The sequence below is a fragment of the Calidris pugnax genome, unplaced genomic scaffold (genome assembly GCF_001431845.1).
Source record: "Calidris pugnax isolate Ruff unplaced genomic scaffold, ASM143184v1 scaffold41, whole genome shotgun sequence".
Classification (NCBI taxonomy): domain Eukaryota; kingdom Metazoa; phylum Chordata; class Aves; order Charadriiformes; family Scolopacidae; genus Calidris; species Calidris pugnax.
In genome coordinates, this window is record NW_015094509.1 from 1,519,902 (window position 1) to 1,539,111 (window position 19,210).

A 19,210-nucleotide genomic window follows, 5' to 3' on the forward strand; every position below is an offset into this window, starting at 1 on the left:
TTACACTAAGGAATGGTATGCAGAAAGACTCTTGCTTGTACTTATTGCTGTCACAAACAAGGTCAGCAAACTTTGTTGTCTGCCCCGCTGGAGGGTCAGAAGCAGAAGAGTGTCGAGAGGTTGCTCCTGTGGGGAGGAGCAGACAGGAGAGGTGACCCAAACCTGACCAACAGAGTATGCCATCCCATCTGCATCAGTATAAAACCTCAGGGATCAAAGGGTCAGCTCTCTTTCTTCAGTGACCGGTATCCAAGGAGGACTCTGTGTGTTCGTCTGCCTCTGATCCTGATCCATACATTCCTACATCCAGTTCTGGAAACTGGCTCCCATCTGTTGCTGGGTCCAGTCTGAGACTTCCCCAGTGCCTGTCGGTGATGCAAGTCATCCTGGGAGCTTGATACAGTTTTGTATATATTGTATATATTTTTTTGAATATTATTATTTCAGGAATATTTTCAGTGTAGTAGTTTAGGATTTTTTTTCTTAAACCCGTAAGCCTCTTTCTCTCTCTGCCTCCCCTCCTTGGAGAGAGAGGTGGGGGAGAGCATCTGTCGTTTCAGCGGCCAGTCCAACCCAAACCACATCAGCCTGTTACAGGCAACAGCAGGCTGAAGAATTGTTGTATCTCTGTAACCTCCTTTTCTAAATCTCAACACCAATTTCAGACATTCCTTACAAGTGTAAAAGACATACCAAATAATTTGAAAGCCATAACCACCAGGGTCACAAAACGTAAGGAAACATAGCTCTGATTCAAACTGAAAATATGCAGGACTCATACATTTAAGTACATCATTTTAGACAGTGCTTAGAGACAAAGGCCTCAAAAATGACAGTCTAACACTGAAAAGTAGAAAACCATGACCAATTAGACCCCCCCACCCATACAAAACATTCCTTGCCTGAACCGGGCTGTCATCTTAGTCTCTCTTAACCAGGGTATGAGCTTTAATATCCTGTCCAAAAGCATCTATGCAATGCTGAGAGCTGTACACATTCTTATTACCTGTATCAGGATGTGTTCTCTTTTGAATCTTATTAATGATTTGCATCAATTTCTTGAAAGGAGGTGCCCTGCCTAGCGAACACATTTGATGCATTCTGAATTTGCCACCTTCTGATTTAATTGAAGGTTTCATTTCCTACTCAGGGAAAACAGCGTGGGAGAAAATCTCCATATTTTCAATGTTTTCTTGATAAAAGTAATCACTTTACAAAGCATTACAGTAAAAGTATCCAAATCTTTTCCCACAATTTTTCTCCTCAGCCACAAGAGTCTGACGCTCACTCAAGTTTTAAAGGGAAAACAGACTCTCAAGTAACTTATATCAAAAATAATGTAACCACCTAAGCAGCACAACTGGCACCCCCAAAAGATTGACATCCGACATAGCTCTCAGAGCTGCTCACCCCACAGGGGACAATCATTTGCAAAAGCCTAACACACAGCACAACACAATGCATAAAGAAGGCAGACAGCCACAGGAAGGCTGAAGACCACCAAGAATTACTACAACAGCTTACTTAACAACATCTCCTGTACCCTGCACAGTTCATCTACAAGGTAAGAGGGAGCAAATACAAGCATCCTAATGCAAAGCAATGGCAACAACGTTCCTCTGACCTCACATGTGAGGAGAAAAGGGGATGATGCTTGTTTGATCCTGGTAGCGTCACATCAGATAGCTGCTGTGTAGATGCATGGTGTGTGGTTTCTGAAAAGTCAGACAACACTGCAATTCATGTTCTGTTGCTAGGCACTGCATAAATCTGATATAAAGAGCAGGACGTAGCTATAAGCATCTGAATCTCCCATACTCCGTTGATGCAATAGTTTCTTATCTTTCTTTGTGGCTAAGTAAGAATCCCTGAACTCAAAAAGCAGGTTCCCCAGGACTCAAATTCAAGTCCTACCAATGAAGAGGGCTCATAACATGATTCATCCAGATTAGCTCTGTCAGAGGCACGCAGACCGCAGACACAGAGGTTTGATCAACTGGAAGACAAAGGATGGAGCCAGACTTCAAATGAGAGCCCTACATACTTGAACCACAAAGGGTTTCCCAGAATAGATGGGATTAAATACTGGAGAACAGGCAACATCAAGAACGCTATACCAAGACTCAGACACCACACCAGACTCCGTCCACTGCCCATAACAATGGACACATACCTATTATTAGCTAAAGTCACAGACACCTGAGAAGAACATGAATAGTTTACCCCAGAGAATTCACTGTCCCATCATAATGTGAGGTAGAAGGTCTTGACAATGACATGGAATGTTTGACCCAGGAGAGAGAGAAAGGGAGAGAGAGGAAAAACAAAAAAGCTTTTAGGATCTCAGTCAGCAAAATGGCATTTCTGGTTCAAACCTTATCACCTTATGGCAACCTGTGAGAGCAGGGGAAAAAGGCACACAGCAGATCCACAAAGAAACAAGTACTTGAGAGAAAGAGTTCTGAGATCACCTAAACTCAAGCAAAAACCATGAAACAGTTCAGAAAGTGCCAAAAACACCCATTATCTTGATCTGCACCCTTGCTGTTTCCTTACCTCCAGGACTCTATGTTCTCAGTGTGGTTTTACTCACGTGGAACCAGCTGAAAGATAACACTTTTAAATCTGCTACAGCTTAAACTGGTAGCAATTGTGACTTTAAAAGATCCCAATTTTTACAGCTCTTGACACAGATCAAAGGGGACTACAGGGACTACAAATTTGTATCTTGCAGTAGGCATAATATTGCCACCACTGTTCAGAAGACTTCCCAGAAGAGAATGCCAGAGTCTGGGCCTCTGCTGTAGACTGGAACAGGAATTAAGAGGAAAAGAACATCTGCTTCTTCCCAGCACTATAGGAAAGTTCATCAGGTAGCAAACTGCAGTCAGGTTGTTCACAAAATAGTTAAGGAATCTACTTATTTCTGACTGGGCAAAAAAGTCCTCCACCGACATGTGCCTCTCCTGAGACGGAGGCAGCAGCTGGCCTCCAAGAGAATCAGTGTTCTTCTGAGTCAGGGTATCAGCTACATCAAATGTAGCTGAAAGCTGATCCATGTTTCGGTTTTACCTTGCAAACCACAGCAAACGGGATTCAGTATGATGATGAAATTATGTAACCAGCTACAACACTGAAAAGACAGTCTGAAAAGAAATTTAGTATTTTCACATGTGGGGAAAAAGTATTAAAGAGTAAAGAAATATTCTTTCATTCAATAAGATCTTGAAAAAGGTTTGAAACAGAACACAGTAAATAAAAAGGCTGGAGTAAAGTTCTGAGTCTTAGTAAACCTTGGAAGAAGTGTAAAGTGACAATCTATTTGATGGAATGACAGAAGTTTTTGATTGTGTTCCAAGAGCAGAAACAATCACTTCTGACTACTAAAAATTTCTCAAAACAGAAATATGAACAGGCATTATGGACCAACTTTCATACATGGAAAACGAAGCTAGATACACCAGGAACAACATAAAATTTATTTTTCTGACTACTAAGTATATTTATACATTAGAAAAGCTCGCCTAATGCTGTTAACCTTATCAGTATAATACTACCACACTGCTAAAAAAGATCTAAAGAAAAACATCCAAAACTGCAAATAGCATTGCTCTTCTTTGCCTCTCTTCATTGAATTATACTAATAAATGTTAGCAAAAACAATCCAGAGTTACTCATACTGATTTAGATCTCTATGAGGGATGCTCATTGAACCATCTGGTGGTGTCAACAAATAGATTAGTACATATAATGTCTGCTTATCCTCAACAGTTTACAAGCCAATGAAAAGAGAAAGAAAGAAAAGATAGAAGTAAGCGGTGCCAAGTACCACTGAGCTTAGCTTAAGATACACAAACACTACTACAGGAAAACCAGCACCCAAAAAATCTGGTAGACCACTGGATACACGTTTAAAATTGCTTCTAGTCACTATTATTTCTTTACTTCAGTGAAAATTCTTGAAAACACGCCAGGCAGCTGGTTCAGTTGATGGAAACGTTGCTACAACTATTGCTGCTGAACTGTTCATTCTCTCATGAACTCACTTTAGACATACAAACACAGACTCTATTTCTTCCAGCTTTCAGTTGAGCTATAAACCAAATAAAACTTCTAAGCACATCCTCTAGTCAAAAAATATCCAAACACATCTTCAGAAATTTTCTCTATCATATGAATATTGAAATGATTTAAACTTTTACTTACATGTTACAAAGATGTGGACAGTCCAAACACTGTCTCTTCTTTCCACAAAGTTCCCCACAGCTATGTGGGATTTCATTTCTATTCCACTCAGGATTGTGCACCTTACCTAAACCGCGTCAAAGACAAAAACATATTTATTGTCTTGAATACAATACCAAATCTGGGAAAAACACTACACCAGAAAGAAAAAGCTGTATTTTCAATACTGGCAGTAGTCTTTTTTGAAAAACAAAACAATACAAAATGTTTATATTTTTCTCAGCTTTCAGTGCTGATATATACTCAACTTCTTTAAAAGTAAGTGCCACTGGAATATCAAGCTCCAGAAGATTCCTTCCTTCTATGCTCTTAGCAGGCACTTAGGTAGCTGGTATTTTACATTAAACTAAACTGAGAAAATACAAGAAAATCAAAAGCTCCCTTTAATTGGTCAGGCTGCACAGTAGTTAAAAAAATTAAAGCGTGAAACCTCCCGCTGCCTCAACACAGAAGAATAAAAAAATCGTAGTTAAAATTAAAGCGTGAAACCTCCCGCTGCCTCAACACAGAAGAATAAAAAAAAGGACCAAAAAAAAAAAAAGATACCATTCCCAGAAAATAAGATCTAGCTGGTAAGGTGATGGGGAATAGGGGCAGAATTAAATGAATGGGCAAATTTTAGAAGTCAGTTCTGTAAAAACTAGACTCTACATAAATCTAAACATTAAAAGTTGACATTTTGATGAATGCAGCAGGAAGTCTTCTGTAAAAAGAAGTAGACTTTACATAAATCTAAACATTAACAGTTGACATTTTGATGAATGCAGCAGGAAGTCTTGAAAAAGAAGTGATAAATGCTAGTTTCAAGTATTCTGTACTTGAGATAAGCACTATTTTAATTAATAGAAGAATAAGAAACCGTATTTTAATTAATCTGACATACTGTTAGCAAACCTCATAGCTCTAATTGCATGAGATGATCATCAGGGCTAAAGTTAATTGCCATGCAAAACTAATCCGGCTCTCTACACCTGAGAGACACCTGAGGTAGTGTTACAAATTTGAATTGCAACGTTAATACATGCAAAACTAATCCGGCTCTCTGCAGGAGACAACTGAGGTAGTGTTACAAATTTGAATTGCAACAATTAAAACACTGAGAAAAGGTATTTTTGGTGGCATAATTATATAATTTCAACTCTTTTAGTACAACTTTGTATATTCTACAAGTTAGGAAAATACAAATGTTATTTATTCACCCAACTTTCAATTAAACTAGTTGAATATCCAGGAAAATGCTGAAAGTGAAAAGATTCCAAAGAAAAATAAAACAGAATTTTTGTCATGGAATGGTGAAAAAACCCACACAATCACGCTCAACACACAGTATTTTGCACCAAACAGAAGACAGCTTTGCATAAGCAACTGGTGATGTCCAAATGCCATATCATTGATGTAAAATTATCTATAGAAGATTTAAGTCGTATGTTCCAAAATGCTGCTCTGCTAATGTTAACACCGGGGACCACTTGAGGTTCCTACTGTAGATCTCCGCAAACTATGAAACTGTCTTTAAGCCTAGGCAGAATTTCTTTCCTGTCATTTATTCACCCAACTTTCAATTAGACTAGTTGAATATCTAGGAAAATGCTGAAAATGAAAAGATTCCAAAGAAAAATAAAACAGAATTTTTGTCATGGAATGGTGAAAAAACCCACACAATCACGCTCAACACACAGTATTTTGCACCAAACAGAAGACAGCTTTGCATAAGCAACTGGTGATGTCCAAATGCCATATCATTGATGTAAAATTATCTATAGAAGATTTAAGTCGTATGTTCCAAAATGCTGCTCTGCTAATGTTAACACCGGGGACCACTTGAGGTTCCTACTGTAGATCTCCGCAAACTATGAAACTGTCTTTAAGCCTAGGCAGAATTTCTTTCCTATTTGACAAATGGACAGCCTGTCTTCAAAGCGTAATTCTCTTTTTGAATCAAAGCATCCATTCTAATGGAATTATTATCCTTATACTCATTAGATTTCACATATTGTCATACAAAAACTCTTTTACCTGTATCGCACTGTTCTTAACTGACTCACTGAAACACCTAGATAATGAGAACTTTCCATAAAAGTATCTATAACAGCGTAAGTCTAGTTTCTTTAGGGCAAGTTCACTGTCTCAATTCCAGAATATTCTGTTTTGTAGACAGCAAGGTGAAACTTTCCAGTGACTCTGACTTAAGGAAGGGAAAGCTTTCTGAAATCAAAACAAATTTTGAAAGTGTAAATCCCAAACAAAATTTATTTGCATGCATGCGACTGTCACGGTTTCAGTTGGGATAGAGTTAGCACTAAACCAGCTGCTAGCAAAAAAAGTTATGTTTTGGATTTGGGATGAGAATTGTGTGGTTTAAGTTGTTGCTAAGCAATCGAGGCCTTTTCTGCTCCTCACACCACCTCACTAGTGAGCAGGCTGGGAGGGCACAAGAAGTTGGAAGGAGCTGGGCCAAGTTGACCAAAGGGCAATTCCATCCCATGTGACATCATGCTCAATATAGAGAGCCGGGGGAAGAAGGAGGAAGAGGGGGGTGTTTGGAGTGATGGCGTTTCTCTCCCCTCAATAACTGTGATGTGTGATGGAACCCTGCTTCCTTGGAGAGGGCGGAACACCTGATGGGAAGCAGGGAGGGAATTTCTCATTGCGCTTTGCTCGCCTGCCCAGCTTTTGCTCATATTATACTGTCTTCACCTCAACACATGAGTTTCTTCTCACTTTTACTCTTCCAATTCTCTCCCCAACCCCAACCAGGGGAGATGAGAAAGAGACTGTGTGTTCTAGCTGCCGGCTTCTGTTAAACCATGACAGTAACATAATTCATTTTTCCCTTTTTGTCATACGCTTACAGCTTTGCAAATGTTATACTCACTTCATTTACTTCATTTATTAAATATGTATCTATATAAACGTCTAAAAAGCCTGACTATTATTTCCTATTTAACTTGTATGTGTCCCCAGTCAACATAAATGAAAAAATTGCTAAATCAATTTAAAGGTTTAGAGCGTTGTATGCTTGAATTGTGTGGCAAGATACAGCAAAATAATACAAAGAAAGACATAGCACATGCAGGTTATTTCTGTCCTTCTACAGAAGGAAAGCTCAGAGGACAGTAGCCCAATTCTATCATTAGAAGACATAGCACATGCAGATTATTTCAGTCCTTCTACAGAACTCAGAGGACAGTAGCCCAATTCTATCATTATTTTAGAAAACCACTATTTTTACGTAGCGATATGAAAATATTTATCACTTTGTTGTAATATTTAATATTTGAAATGGTTTAAGCAGCAGATGTGTGATTCTCTGTGCAGCCACTTTCCAGTGTCAATAAAGTTTTAAACAAGGTTAAATCTCAAGGATGTAGGCAAACAAGTAGCAATATTGGAATTCAAATAAAAAAAAAATAAAATTAAAATGACAAAACAAATGCAAAAACAAGCAAGAAACTCACCACAGAAACAAGTGTAAGTTTTAGGAACTTGCGTAGAAGCATTCTGGCAAGCTGGACATCTCCAACCACTATTACCATCTGTAGGACAAAAAAATGACTTGAAGTAAATAAAAGAGCTAGTTTTCAAACCTAGAATAAGTGCTCTGACCTCGTTTCTTACCACCAACCAAACTAAGGCTTTCCATTTACTCAGAAGTAGTGAGAAAGCAGTTTAATAAAAATGCATGTTATCCCTATCGAGATAAACACAGCAGTGGTACTTCATGTGACCAGGTTCCAACTTTAGAGCCAAGAACAAATATTAAAATTGCATTTTTTTCTATTATCATGTACCCTGCTATAAAACATTCTACCAGAATATATACAGTCTTCACCATATCTAAAAAAATGAGAAAAGTATTAAATATATGGGAAAAATATAATTACCTACCGTCTTAAGTATCACCTGTATTTTCCTTTTTGTTACCATTTCACATTATGAGTTTGCATGTCTCGTAGAATACCAATTTAGTATTGCTTCATGTCCAGAATAAAATAGTGCTACATAAACCAGAATAATCTACTTAAATTAATTAAAAGGTGACAATACCTAGCTATTGACTAGGACTCTGTTCTTCAAGTTGGTATTTTATTAGATAGCAGTCTTCTTGCTCCTGTGCTTCGGGAGGGTGTTGGTTAGCAGTAAACGAAGAACTTCAGTGTAAGGAAAACAAGATTTATGAAGACGTTTCCCAAATTCAGTACATATCTGGCTATGAAAAATACCAGTGTGAGAGCACGACTGAACACAAAGCAGGGCAGGGAGTAGAGATTTTATTTTTTTTTTTAATAGATAGATATAAAAATACATAAACTGATTAACTCTGTCTCTCTTAACCAATCAATTCAGTGCTGGTAAATTAATGAAGTTGTGATTTAAGAACTGTTCTCTGTGATTCAGAAATCTGACCAAGATTTATGATATTTCCACATTCTGAACAGGAGGGACTGCACACAGGAAACTCTATGTGTGACGAGACAATGACAGGCGCATCTACGCTGGTTATCAATTGGACTGAAGACTTCTTACGTTAACCATTATAGTGCACAATGGTAAGGATTTTCACAAACTGGAAATGATCCAGATTACAGACTGCCTTGATACTCCTGAAATGAAGATCTAAAGCATGTCTATTCCTTTCATTACTTGGTGCCTATTCATACACCTCGTTATCCTGGCTCACATCACTGTGCCACAATGAGTGCTGAAGAGAGCCGTACAATTATGAGCCGAGCAGCTGTAGGACGGTGCCACAATGAATATACTCTGTTATTCATGCTCAAGACCAACCTGCATTGCCTGACCAAGTTTGTTTGGTTTTTTTGGTTTGTCAGCACCTTCTGTGGCTCCTCCCAAAGCTAGCATACTAAACCCTAAGGGATTACTTTGTACAGCATACTTAACTATTATATTAACAACATAATTTCTTTCATTGTTATTCCACGTTACGTTTTTCAAAAGCTGTGATCTCAGAAAGAAGCATCTTGGAGAGAAGTGTTAAAAGCTACAGGTAAAAACTGGCAGCAGGGGACCGGAAGGGGTATCTGCTGATGAAGCTGTCAGCACCTTATGTGGCTCCTCCCAAAGCTAGCATACTAAACCCTAAGGGATTACTTTGTACAGCATACTTAACTATTATATTAACAACATAATTTCTTTCATTGTTATTCCACGTTACGTTTTTCAAAAGCTGTGAAAGGAAGCCTATCATCAAAGCTTCAAGAGGTCAGCAGAAGGGCCTGTCGTATCACCATTTCTCCCAGAGCAGGATGCCTAGTCCTCTACAAGCAACAGCTTCTCTAGGGTATAGTGAAGGTCCTTGTGTGAAAGGCAACAGAGAAAGGTTTCAGTGCTGAAATCGGGTAAGATCTCCTGGAACTGATTATAACATTTGCCGAATCGAGAAGATTTAAAGTAAATCACATCCAGAAAATAACTGTTTTTTTCCTCTTCCAGAAAAAAACCCAATTATTGCATTAGGCAGATTACAGTGTTGTATTTCTCTTCTGGTAGACAGTAATTACTGCTAGGGTTCTGGTGAATTCCTCAACATTATACAAAGCCTGAAAATTAGAATCTACACTAAAACAACCTACCATGAAACAAAAGCACTCTGAAGTACAAGTTCTAATCAAGATAGGGTAGCAGGGCCTTGCAGGCAAAGAAATATTCAACAGGGTACTTACTAGAGCTATGGAATCAGTTCTACTGAGGCTGTCATCTTTAATATAACTTTTTTTCATTCATGATTAACTCAAGTACTCTCATACGTGAGATACAGTAAGATATTTAGTTCACAAATTCTTACAAGAAAAGCAAATGGCCAAAAGATATGGCTATTTGAAATGCTCAGTCATCAAGAATGAAGGTCCCTGTGTTGACAGATAAGCAAAACCTCCCTTATACAAGCAGATATTCTTTTCATCAAGCAATAAACTGTTTCAAGGAGATAAATCAGCTCCAAGGGTGGTGACATAAAAACAGCTAGGAGATAAATGTTCTCAGCAATCACTCTCAGTTTGGCCTAGGATCTCAGTCTTACTCAAAAATCTGTTCCCTTCTCAAACATTCCAACGCCTTTATGTTTCAAATCCTGTGCTGATCTTTGTAACTTCCTTTCTACTGTCAGTATAAAGCACGACCAGCTCTACCCAGAAGTCTGTCTATACATCTGCAGAAATCCAAGAACTTTGCAACCAATCGTTTCTGCCAGAGACTGACAGTCCGTAAAAACTCCTCTCAAACATATGGAAGTAGCTGACACTCTATTTCCTCAGTCTTCCCAGAGAGACAGAAAGACACCTGAAGAATGGTAAATGCTAAACAAGCAGAGTACAGAAAAAGTTAACCCCACTTCAAGATTAACATTGCAGTCTTCAGAGTATGTCTGCATCGCACAACCAAAAATAGCAGAGTGCCTGTGATTCAGTCTTAACTTACGTTGAAAGGTATTAGTTGTTTAGCTAAAATAGGTAGTTTTAATTGGAATAAATTACTTAGGGTTATAATATGGTGTGATTTATGCTGTTTGCCTACCTTTACTTTGCATGAGTAGTTAGATTTGCTGAAGCCTTCAGGCCGCAATAGAGTTAATTTTCTTAGCACTCTTCCTAGCAGCTGGTACTGTGCCGCATTTAGTCTTTTAGCATGACAAAAATGTTGATAACACACTGATGGTAGTGTTTTCCCCTAAGTCTGGGACTTTTCCATTCCCCATGTTCTGCCAGTGCGTGCAGGTGCATAAGAAGCATAAACCAGAAGATAAGGAGGCTACAACCATCAGCAGAGACTGCAAATCAACAAGGTAAGAGCAGCCAACAGCCTGCCTGCCTGGACACGGAAAGAGAATCCAGCAAGGTGGATTCCAACAAGATGATTCAAGGACTGGAGCATCTCCCTTATGAGGAGAGGCTGAGAGAGCTGGGACTCTTTAGTCTGGAGAAGAGAAGGCTGAGGGGAGCCCTTATCAATGCCTACAAGTATCTCAAGGGCGGGCTGAGGGAGGAGGGAACCAGACTCTTTTCAGTAGTTGCCAGTGAGAGGACAAGGGGCAATGGGCACAAGTTGGAACATAAAGGGTTCCACTTGAATATGAGGAAGAACTTTTTCACGGTGAGGGTGATGGAGCCCTGGAACAGGCTGCCCAGGGAGGGTGTGGAGTCCCCTTCTTTGGAGATTTTCAAGACCCGCCTGGATGCTCCTGAGTAACATGCTCTGACAAGCTCTGGGTGGTCCTGCTTCGGCAGGGCACTTGGACTAGATGATCTCTATGGTCCCTTCCAACTCTAAAAATTCAGTGAAATTCAGTGAAAGGTGTTACAAGACCCCAGACCAAATGGACTAAAAGACACATGAGCAGCATGTGAGAGCGCAGGGGGGGGAGGCATATAGAACAAGGGTATCCCTGCCCAAGGATTTCTTTGTTCGTCGCCCCTCCCTGGAGGCACCCAGCTGACTGACCTTGCTGCTCTAACTCCCACGCCTGAGACTCTGCTGGGGGAAACCTGGAGCTGAGTGTGAGGAAGGAACACCCAAGAGTGAAGGCGTGAGGTGTGTGGTGTCCAAAGGGGCACCCTTGGCTCACTGGAGTCACCCGCTGGCACTCTGGTAGCAGCTTCTCCTTTAACACTTACACCAAAGCATTCAAAAGGCAGAATGTAGTGGAATAAACATTTCAAAAAGTGGTATAATACAAAAAAATATTAAACAGTTTAATGATAAAGGAATGAGCTTTCTGTCTTCTCTGCATTTCATTTTACTGCGTGGCATTGGTGACAGATTTCAGGAGCACTTTATCTGAGAACAGAACTAAGAAGTGGTTGAGTAAAAACACGCAACTACCGCTTGGAGTACTGCTTCTGTTTGACTGCTCAGCTGAGCACACACGAGAGAAGATGAGACACTTCTTGGTGTGTAAAAACCACAGCCACAGAGCTTTGCATCTTGATGCACTGATTTCATTTTTATACTTATGTATCCAAACATGGAAAATAGACTTAGGTGGACAACTAGAAAGAATCAAAACAGTAAGGAGGATCACACAAAGCATCCAAAGAACCCTCTAAAAAAAAAATTATTTAAAACTTGCTTTGTTAGTCTTCCGACAAAAGAAACACATGAACTTTGCTATTATATATGTGAGAGAGAAAACACGTGCAAGAGAGAATACCAACCTTCAGCTTGTGAAGCTGGTGATCGTGCCCACTTCTTAATGCAGTTGAGGTGGAAGACATGGTAACAGTTCTGACAGCTCCACACTGGGGCTACGATTCGGACCACCTCACAGCACACCATGCATTCATACTTCTCTGTGGTCAGCTGTTCAATCAACGACCCTGCAAATGAAATATATTACGTGTACATTAAACATCACCTAGCTGAGAAACAAAATCGAAATGAAATGCCAAGATTTCATTTAAATTGTAAGAGAATTTATTTTGGTTTACTCCTGGAAGATTCCAGGATGCATTTGTTTAGTTTCAGAGCAAGAAGAGGGAATATGAGATAGCCATAAAAGTGGCAACAATAATTCCTGTTGATGAAGAGCAATCATTTTCATTTTACAAATTAGTGAAAAGTTTTAAGCTTGGCAGAAGTCTGAGGTTATACTCATCACTTTATATGGGAAGTTTACCTTCACATAAAGTTTAAACCAAAAATCTTAAAGCTCTAAGTTGCAGCCAAAAATTAAATTCAATTCCCATCCTCAAGTGTTCTTGTAAAACCACATAACAAATATTAACAGTGAAGTACCTGGATTACAGAAATAAGCCCTTCAAACGGACTGCTTTAGGTGTGGAATTACCGGGAAACAATAGTTAAAGTACAGTGCCTTTTGAGCCATGTGAAAGAACTTGAAAAAGAGCTTTGAAAGTAAATCAAGAACTTCACATGAAAGACAAAAACAGTCTGAAAACACAGTTAGATCTGCAACCATAAAAAAGGTACCACATAACTTCAGTTCTGCCAGATCAACTCTCCCATCAAGGTAGAGCTAACAAATACACCTTAGAAATGTTATTTGCTCAATCCCACAGAATTTTAAAATATCTTAATTACAAGTGTAAACTGTAAAAAAGTATAATTTTAAGATGGTTTCAATACAAGTGAAGGACATAATGAAGGAAAAAATATTAATTAAAAAAACCCCTACTATCAACTCAAAATGTGCTTGTACCACACGACTGATAGCAAGCCCATAGATGCCTGTAAACTCAGAAGTGTTAACAGTGCCTTCCTGAGTAGGATATAAGCACTTTCAAGCTTCTTTTCCAGCTCTCCTTCATCAAGCACCAGAAGCTTTAGAATTAAGAGTCATTTCTGCTTGAATGCCATAAATGTTACCTGCTGCAAAGAAAGCATCCCCACCTAAAACATACTTCTTTTCTCCAGAAGACTAAAGTGGCATCATACTCAAAAAGGATAGCTGTCCCATAAAAAAAGCACAGACTCAGTCCCCTGAAATAGTGATAGACACCATCTCCAAAATACCTCCCAACTAAAGCATGCAAAAAAAGACTGCCATTTTGGAAGGGGAAGTTCCTTAAGTGCCCTGTAAAAGACCACTACTTCTCTTCCTGCTTATTGCACGCTTTTAATTTAATAATAATGCTGGGAGAAAGACTGAACTTTAACATTATGATCTGAGTAGAACCCAGGAATGTGAAAGTTAATGTATTTAAGTTAGAAAGGATCAAGGAGGATCTTGATCCTTGACCTTCTCCTAAGGGAACAAAGGTTCAGACTGGAGCCCTTATACTTCCCAATTACGCTGCTACCTTCTCAGCTCTGAAAGAGAAGAGACCCTGAGAAGAAAAATCTTCAAAAGATTCAATACCACAGTTTACAGGAATTAATCTACCTGTCTCTATGATTTTGGGCAGCAGGAGATCAGGTTGAGACGTTTTGTAAAAACCAACTAAATATAATTCTTAGTGTTTGCGTAACTGGAAAGGGACACATACACACACACCAAAAAAAAAAAAAAAAGAAAAAGAAAAATCTTTCTATTGCTATAAATGTCTTGTGAAATTTTATCTTGGAGGGATGCAATGAAAAAGGCAATAATTTTCTTTTGAGGAAGACCATGTTTTAGAACTTTGAATTCAGATTTGATCCTTCTGTGATCCTTGCGAGTTCCCACTCGCAGCATCAAGAGGGGGACATCACATACACACACACCAAAAAAAAAAAAAAAGAAAAAAGAAAAATCTCCCTCCTTATGGCCTCCAAAAGAAAACAGGACTTCTTCTGCGTGGTGCTATGAATAATATGAGACTATTTTATCACTGTCTAAAACTGTAGAAAAAGCTACCTAGGTTATCTTAAAACAGAAACCAGTACTGTGGCATTGAAGAGATTCAGATAATTTCCATTTAAAGTTTTAAGGCCTTAACGGTATGAGTTGGCACAAAATTCACTCAGACAGTCAAAACCTGTGTGTCTGCTTTACACTGTCAATGGCATGTGTTTCTTTTCTCAACTTCCAAAAATAGTACCCAAAGACTTTCTGGTTCTAACTACCTTTTGGTACTGCCATTGCAAAAGCGAGAAAAAAAATATCCAGTTAGGAGCAGAATACAGTTCCTGTATCTGGCACTTTCCTACTTCTACATAAAACGTTAGAAAACTTATTCTGCAAACATCAGTTTTAGGATTGTCCCTTTCAAGTCCCCTTGTTCCAAATGCTCAGAATTTCACTCCTCACTCCTGCAACATACATGTTTTAACATGGTCCCTGACCAGGCCGTCATTTGCACTTTGCTAGTAGAACCAAAAAAACTTCAAACAGAATCTGTTCTTCCCTAGTAAGCTTACAGAACATGCCCCCACTCAGAAACCACACTTTTAATTCTACCCTCTGAAACTGACTAAAATAATAAGTCTCTTCATCTATGCAAATGTGAAGGCAGCTTAAATTATTCAAGATCATATCTTTAATACAGGACAGCCAGGAAAGCTTACCTGTGTGAGTTTCTTTGTTTTTCGGTACATCAATTTGCTTTTTCCAGTACTGGGTCCAGCTGAAATGAAGTGCAGGTGCCTGATCTCCCTTTAGCAGGAATTTTCTTCCATTACACTTGACAGAATCAGACAATTGATGCCTGATTTCACTGGTCAAGTTTTCATCATTTTTGTGAACAGAGAATTCTTTCTTCCTCTCATTTTTATCTTTTGGAGTATATGCAAGAGAAGACTTCTTACCTACTTTTGTATTTTTACTACGATGAGAATCATGTCTTTTCTGACACTCCTTTTCTACCGGGGGTTTATTCCACACAGGCTTCCGGGGATATCTTTTGTTTACATAATTGAAGGCTTTCTGCTCATCCCCACTAGCAACAGGGGCATCACAGAAGGCCTTTCCAACAGATGATTCTGAGGAGTCAGACTGAGTCAAATCCAAAGACGGAACATTTTCAAACAGCTCTGCTTTCTGCTTAGAGCTCACTCGCTTTTCCCGGTCATGGACTTGCTTGCCCTTCTCCCTGAAACCTCTTCCAGAGGCGTGCATCAGATGTGTTTTCTTTGGCTTTGCTCCTCTGCTATCTGCGCTGGGTACCTCCCTGTCACTCTCCGAGGAGAAGAAGTCATTGCATCCCCTAGGAGGTGCTCTTCTCCCGGGTCCTACTGCAGCATCCGAAATTCCTGGCCCTGCAGCAGCATCAGCAGTACTTTGCCTTACCTTGCTTCTAGTACACGTGCTATCATTTCTTGACCTGTGCCATCTCTGGCTTTGCAAGTTGCGATTCTTCAAACTTTTACTGTTTCCAAAATACTGGTGGAAGTCTTCAGAATTCCCACACTGACGTTCTGGATTACAAAAGCCATGATGCTTTGTGGAAGAGTTTTCGTAATCTGTACCTCTTTCAGAAGACAGACTAGGAAATGGTAAATTACTTCTATTCTGATGACTGTTAGAGTCTTTCCTATCTTTGTTTGCCCAGTTTATATCTGTAGATTGTCCTCCTGGAATGGAATCAGCAGCATCAGGATTGAAATTCAGTGCACCTAAAAAGTGAAAAAATAAACACATGTGTATAAGACTATTAAGTAGTAAACATTTCTTTTCAGCAAAACTACCATACATGCAAAGGCCTGGAAGTTCAATCAATACCAGACTTAACAGAACAACTGCAAACAAGTTTCCAGAAACCAGAGTTGAATCACATAGTGCTTTGTGGAAGCTACTTTCTCTTCTCATCTTAGAGAAAGACTCAGACGTAAGACAAGAATATAAAACCATTTGAAGTAGCACTGTACATACACAAGACATGCAAGTGTGATAATCAGTGTTTAACATATGCTGAAATTTTTCCTCTGCACATATGGAGGTGTGCACATCTGCATCTCCATCCCATGGAGGTAGCACCCATGCTACAGGTTAGGTAGGTTACCTCTGACAGCAGAGCAGGTGCAGTTTATTCCAGTTCATGACAATTCAAAGAAAAAAATCAAGCACTATCGACACAAGAGACTCTCCAAAAGGCCAATGCTATCTGGGTCTCTCACCTATCTATTATATTAACTTTTCAATAAAGATTGTGGAAATTAACATTTTGACAGGAAGAATAAACCAGAACACTTCAAAATGTTAATACATTTTTCTCAGTGAATTTAATTTACTTTCAAACGGAAGAGGTTTTTAAACCTCTAGGAAAGGTCGTAACCAATATGAAGAATTTGGTGGCCAATGTCTCACTACCCTCACAGCACAGAATTTCTTCCTAATATCTAATCTAAATCTACCCTCTTTCAGTTTAAAACTGCCACCCCTCGCCCTGTCACCACACGCCCTTGTAAAAAGTCCCTCCCCATCTTTTCTGTAGGTCCCCTTTAGCTACTGGAAGGGGCTCTAACATCTCCCCGGAGCCTTCTCTTCTCCAAGATGAACAACCCCAGCTCCCAGCCTGTCCTCACAGCAGAGGTGCTCCCTCCTCTGATCATCTTCGTGGCCCTCCGCTGGACCCGTTCCAACAGGTCCATGTCCTTCCTGTGCTGAGGACTCCAGAGCTGGACACAGAGCTCCAGGTGGGTCTCACCAGAGCAGAGGGGCAGAATCACCTCCTGTGACCTGCTGGTCACACTTCTCTTGATGCAGCCCAGGATGGGGTTGGATTTCTAGGCTGCCAGAGTGCATTGCCAGCTCACTGTATTCCATCATTACTACTGCAGACCCTAGTAGGTACAAAATATTACGCTTCTACATCTGAAAGAATCTGGACTGCAAGCAGCTTCCCTGGAAACATTCTATTTTTCTCTATTTTTCTCATCTTAGCACATGTATCCTATGTAAAGAACTCAAAATGTAAAGTAGTCTTTGTTGCCAGTTTCTTTTCTACCACTAATAAAAAGGACTACAAACATAAATTTTATTCCTTTGATATTATAAAGTAAACAGCAGTCATTCAGTACAGATTACTTAAAATAGAGTTTCACATATTTTGATTTGAAGACAGGATGCAATCCTAGAAATACATAAAAATCTTATTTGAAACAAACTATATTATTATTTGGTTTAAGATTTCTTTTGTATATCCTAAAATTTAAAGTCTGATGGATAGATAGAACAAGGTAAATCAAGTGGCTTCTTAATGTTTAATAAAAACATGTTTTTCAAAAATCACAGGGCTTGCACCCAAAAAATGTATTCTGTTATTAAAGACCGTCGTTTCTTCGGTTATGAGATGCAGTAAGTAAAATTTATGCATGAATTATAAACAAATTTCTGCACAGGGCTTTCAAATGAATGCAATAAATAACTTAAGTATGTTTTGTAGATCAGTAAAAAATACTATTTTATACTGACATAAAAACATGCTAGACATGGCGAATGCAATAAATAACTTGAGTAAGTATGTTTTGTAGATCAGTAAAACATACTATCTTATACTGACATAAAAACATGCTAGACATGGCTTTAAAATGCAAAGTTTCTTAGAAACAGTCAAATTGACTTTTAAGGAGGGTGTCGAAGAAGCATAATCAGGACTTGCAATGTAGCTATGGAAGTGATATTTTTGAAAGCACATTCCAAATAATGTATTAAGTTTGGAGAAACAGATGGGAAACTAGGATTCAGATATTTAAAAGCACTTCCAAAATATGAATAATTCATTAGGAATTTTTATATCACCCATGAATAGGATTCCTATTCTTACTGTCAGCTTTTATATTACAAAGAAAACCCAAAAGAAGTGGTAAATTCTGCTCAAAACTGATTTCCATTTGCCAAGATAAGAAACAGCAAAATGCATATACAAGAGTAACAATCAGCAGCTAACTCTGGCTTAAATTTTCTCTGACATGTTTACACGTATATGCTCAAAAATCCCAAGAAAAGGGGAACCTCCAAAGCTAGATTCCAGCTTGTATTTCTACATAATAAACAAAGAAAATCACAGTACCTTTAATATCCCTACAAGCTTGAGCATGACTTAAAACCAAGCCTGTGAAACTCATATGGCCTATTCTGCCATAACATTACACATTACACCTCTTCAGCATTAACTGCCGACAGAGCCAGAACACCCTGGCAAAGGTGGGTCATCTGCGTGAACTATCCTTCAGAAAAATAATTTGACAAGGACACTTTTAAAAATACGAAACAAATTACTAAGTACATTTCTCATTTCACTAAGTACAAGCTCTGCTTCAAAACCAGCTTATTTCAGGGACCAGTACAGCCATCAAACTTAATAACTTCGGTAGTTTTTTTCATGAAGACGTCAATAATGACATTTGAAGGTGCCACTTAAAGACATTATGCCTAAATGACATTTCTTAGCACGGTTTCAGCAAGCTAAATTCAACTGGATATTTAACAGCCGTTAAACAATGTACTTTAATTAGGAGAGGCTGTATGAAAGAGATAATTAAGAATAAATATAAGGAAAAAAAAAAACATATTGAATAAGTCCAGCCAGAAAAAAATATAATGGGTACAAGAGTCCACAGGGTAGCCCCT

The 19,210-nt window shown here is 38.9% G+C and overlaps 1 protein-coding gene across 1 annotated transcript in view; it reads right to left on the reverse strand.

The window, feature by feature from the left end:
- NFX1 (nuclear transcription factor, X-box binding 1) overlaps window positions 1–16,238 on the reverse strand; it is a 62,346-nt gene extending 46,108 nt beyond the window's left edge. Inside the window, exons 1-2 of the mRNA XM_014965523.1 lie at window positions 15,208–16,238; window positions 12,417–12,578 (exon numbers count right to left, since the gene is read on the reverse strand). Of these exons, the coding sequence (XP_014821009.1) occupies window positions 12,417–12,578; window positions 15,208–15,757 (712 nt within the window). The 5' untranslated portion in view covers window positions 15,758–16,238. The remainder of the gene's footprint in view (window positions 1–12,416; window positions 12,579–15,207) is intronic.
- Window positions 16,239–19,210: the final 2,972 nt, after the last annotated feature.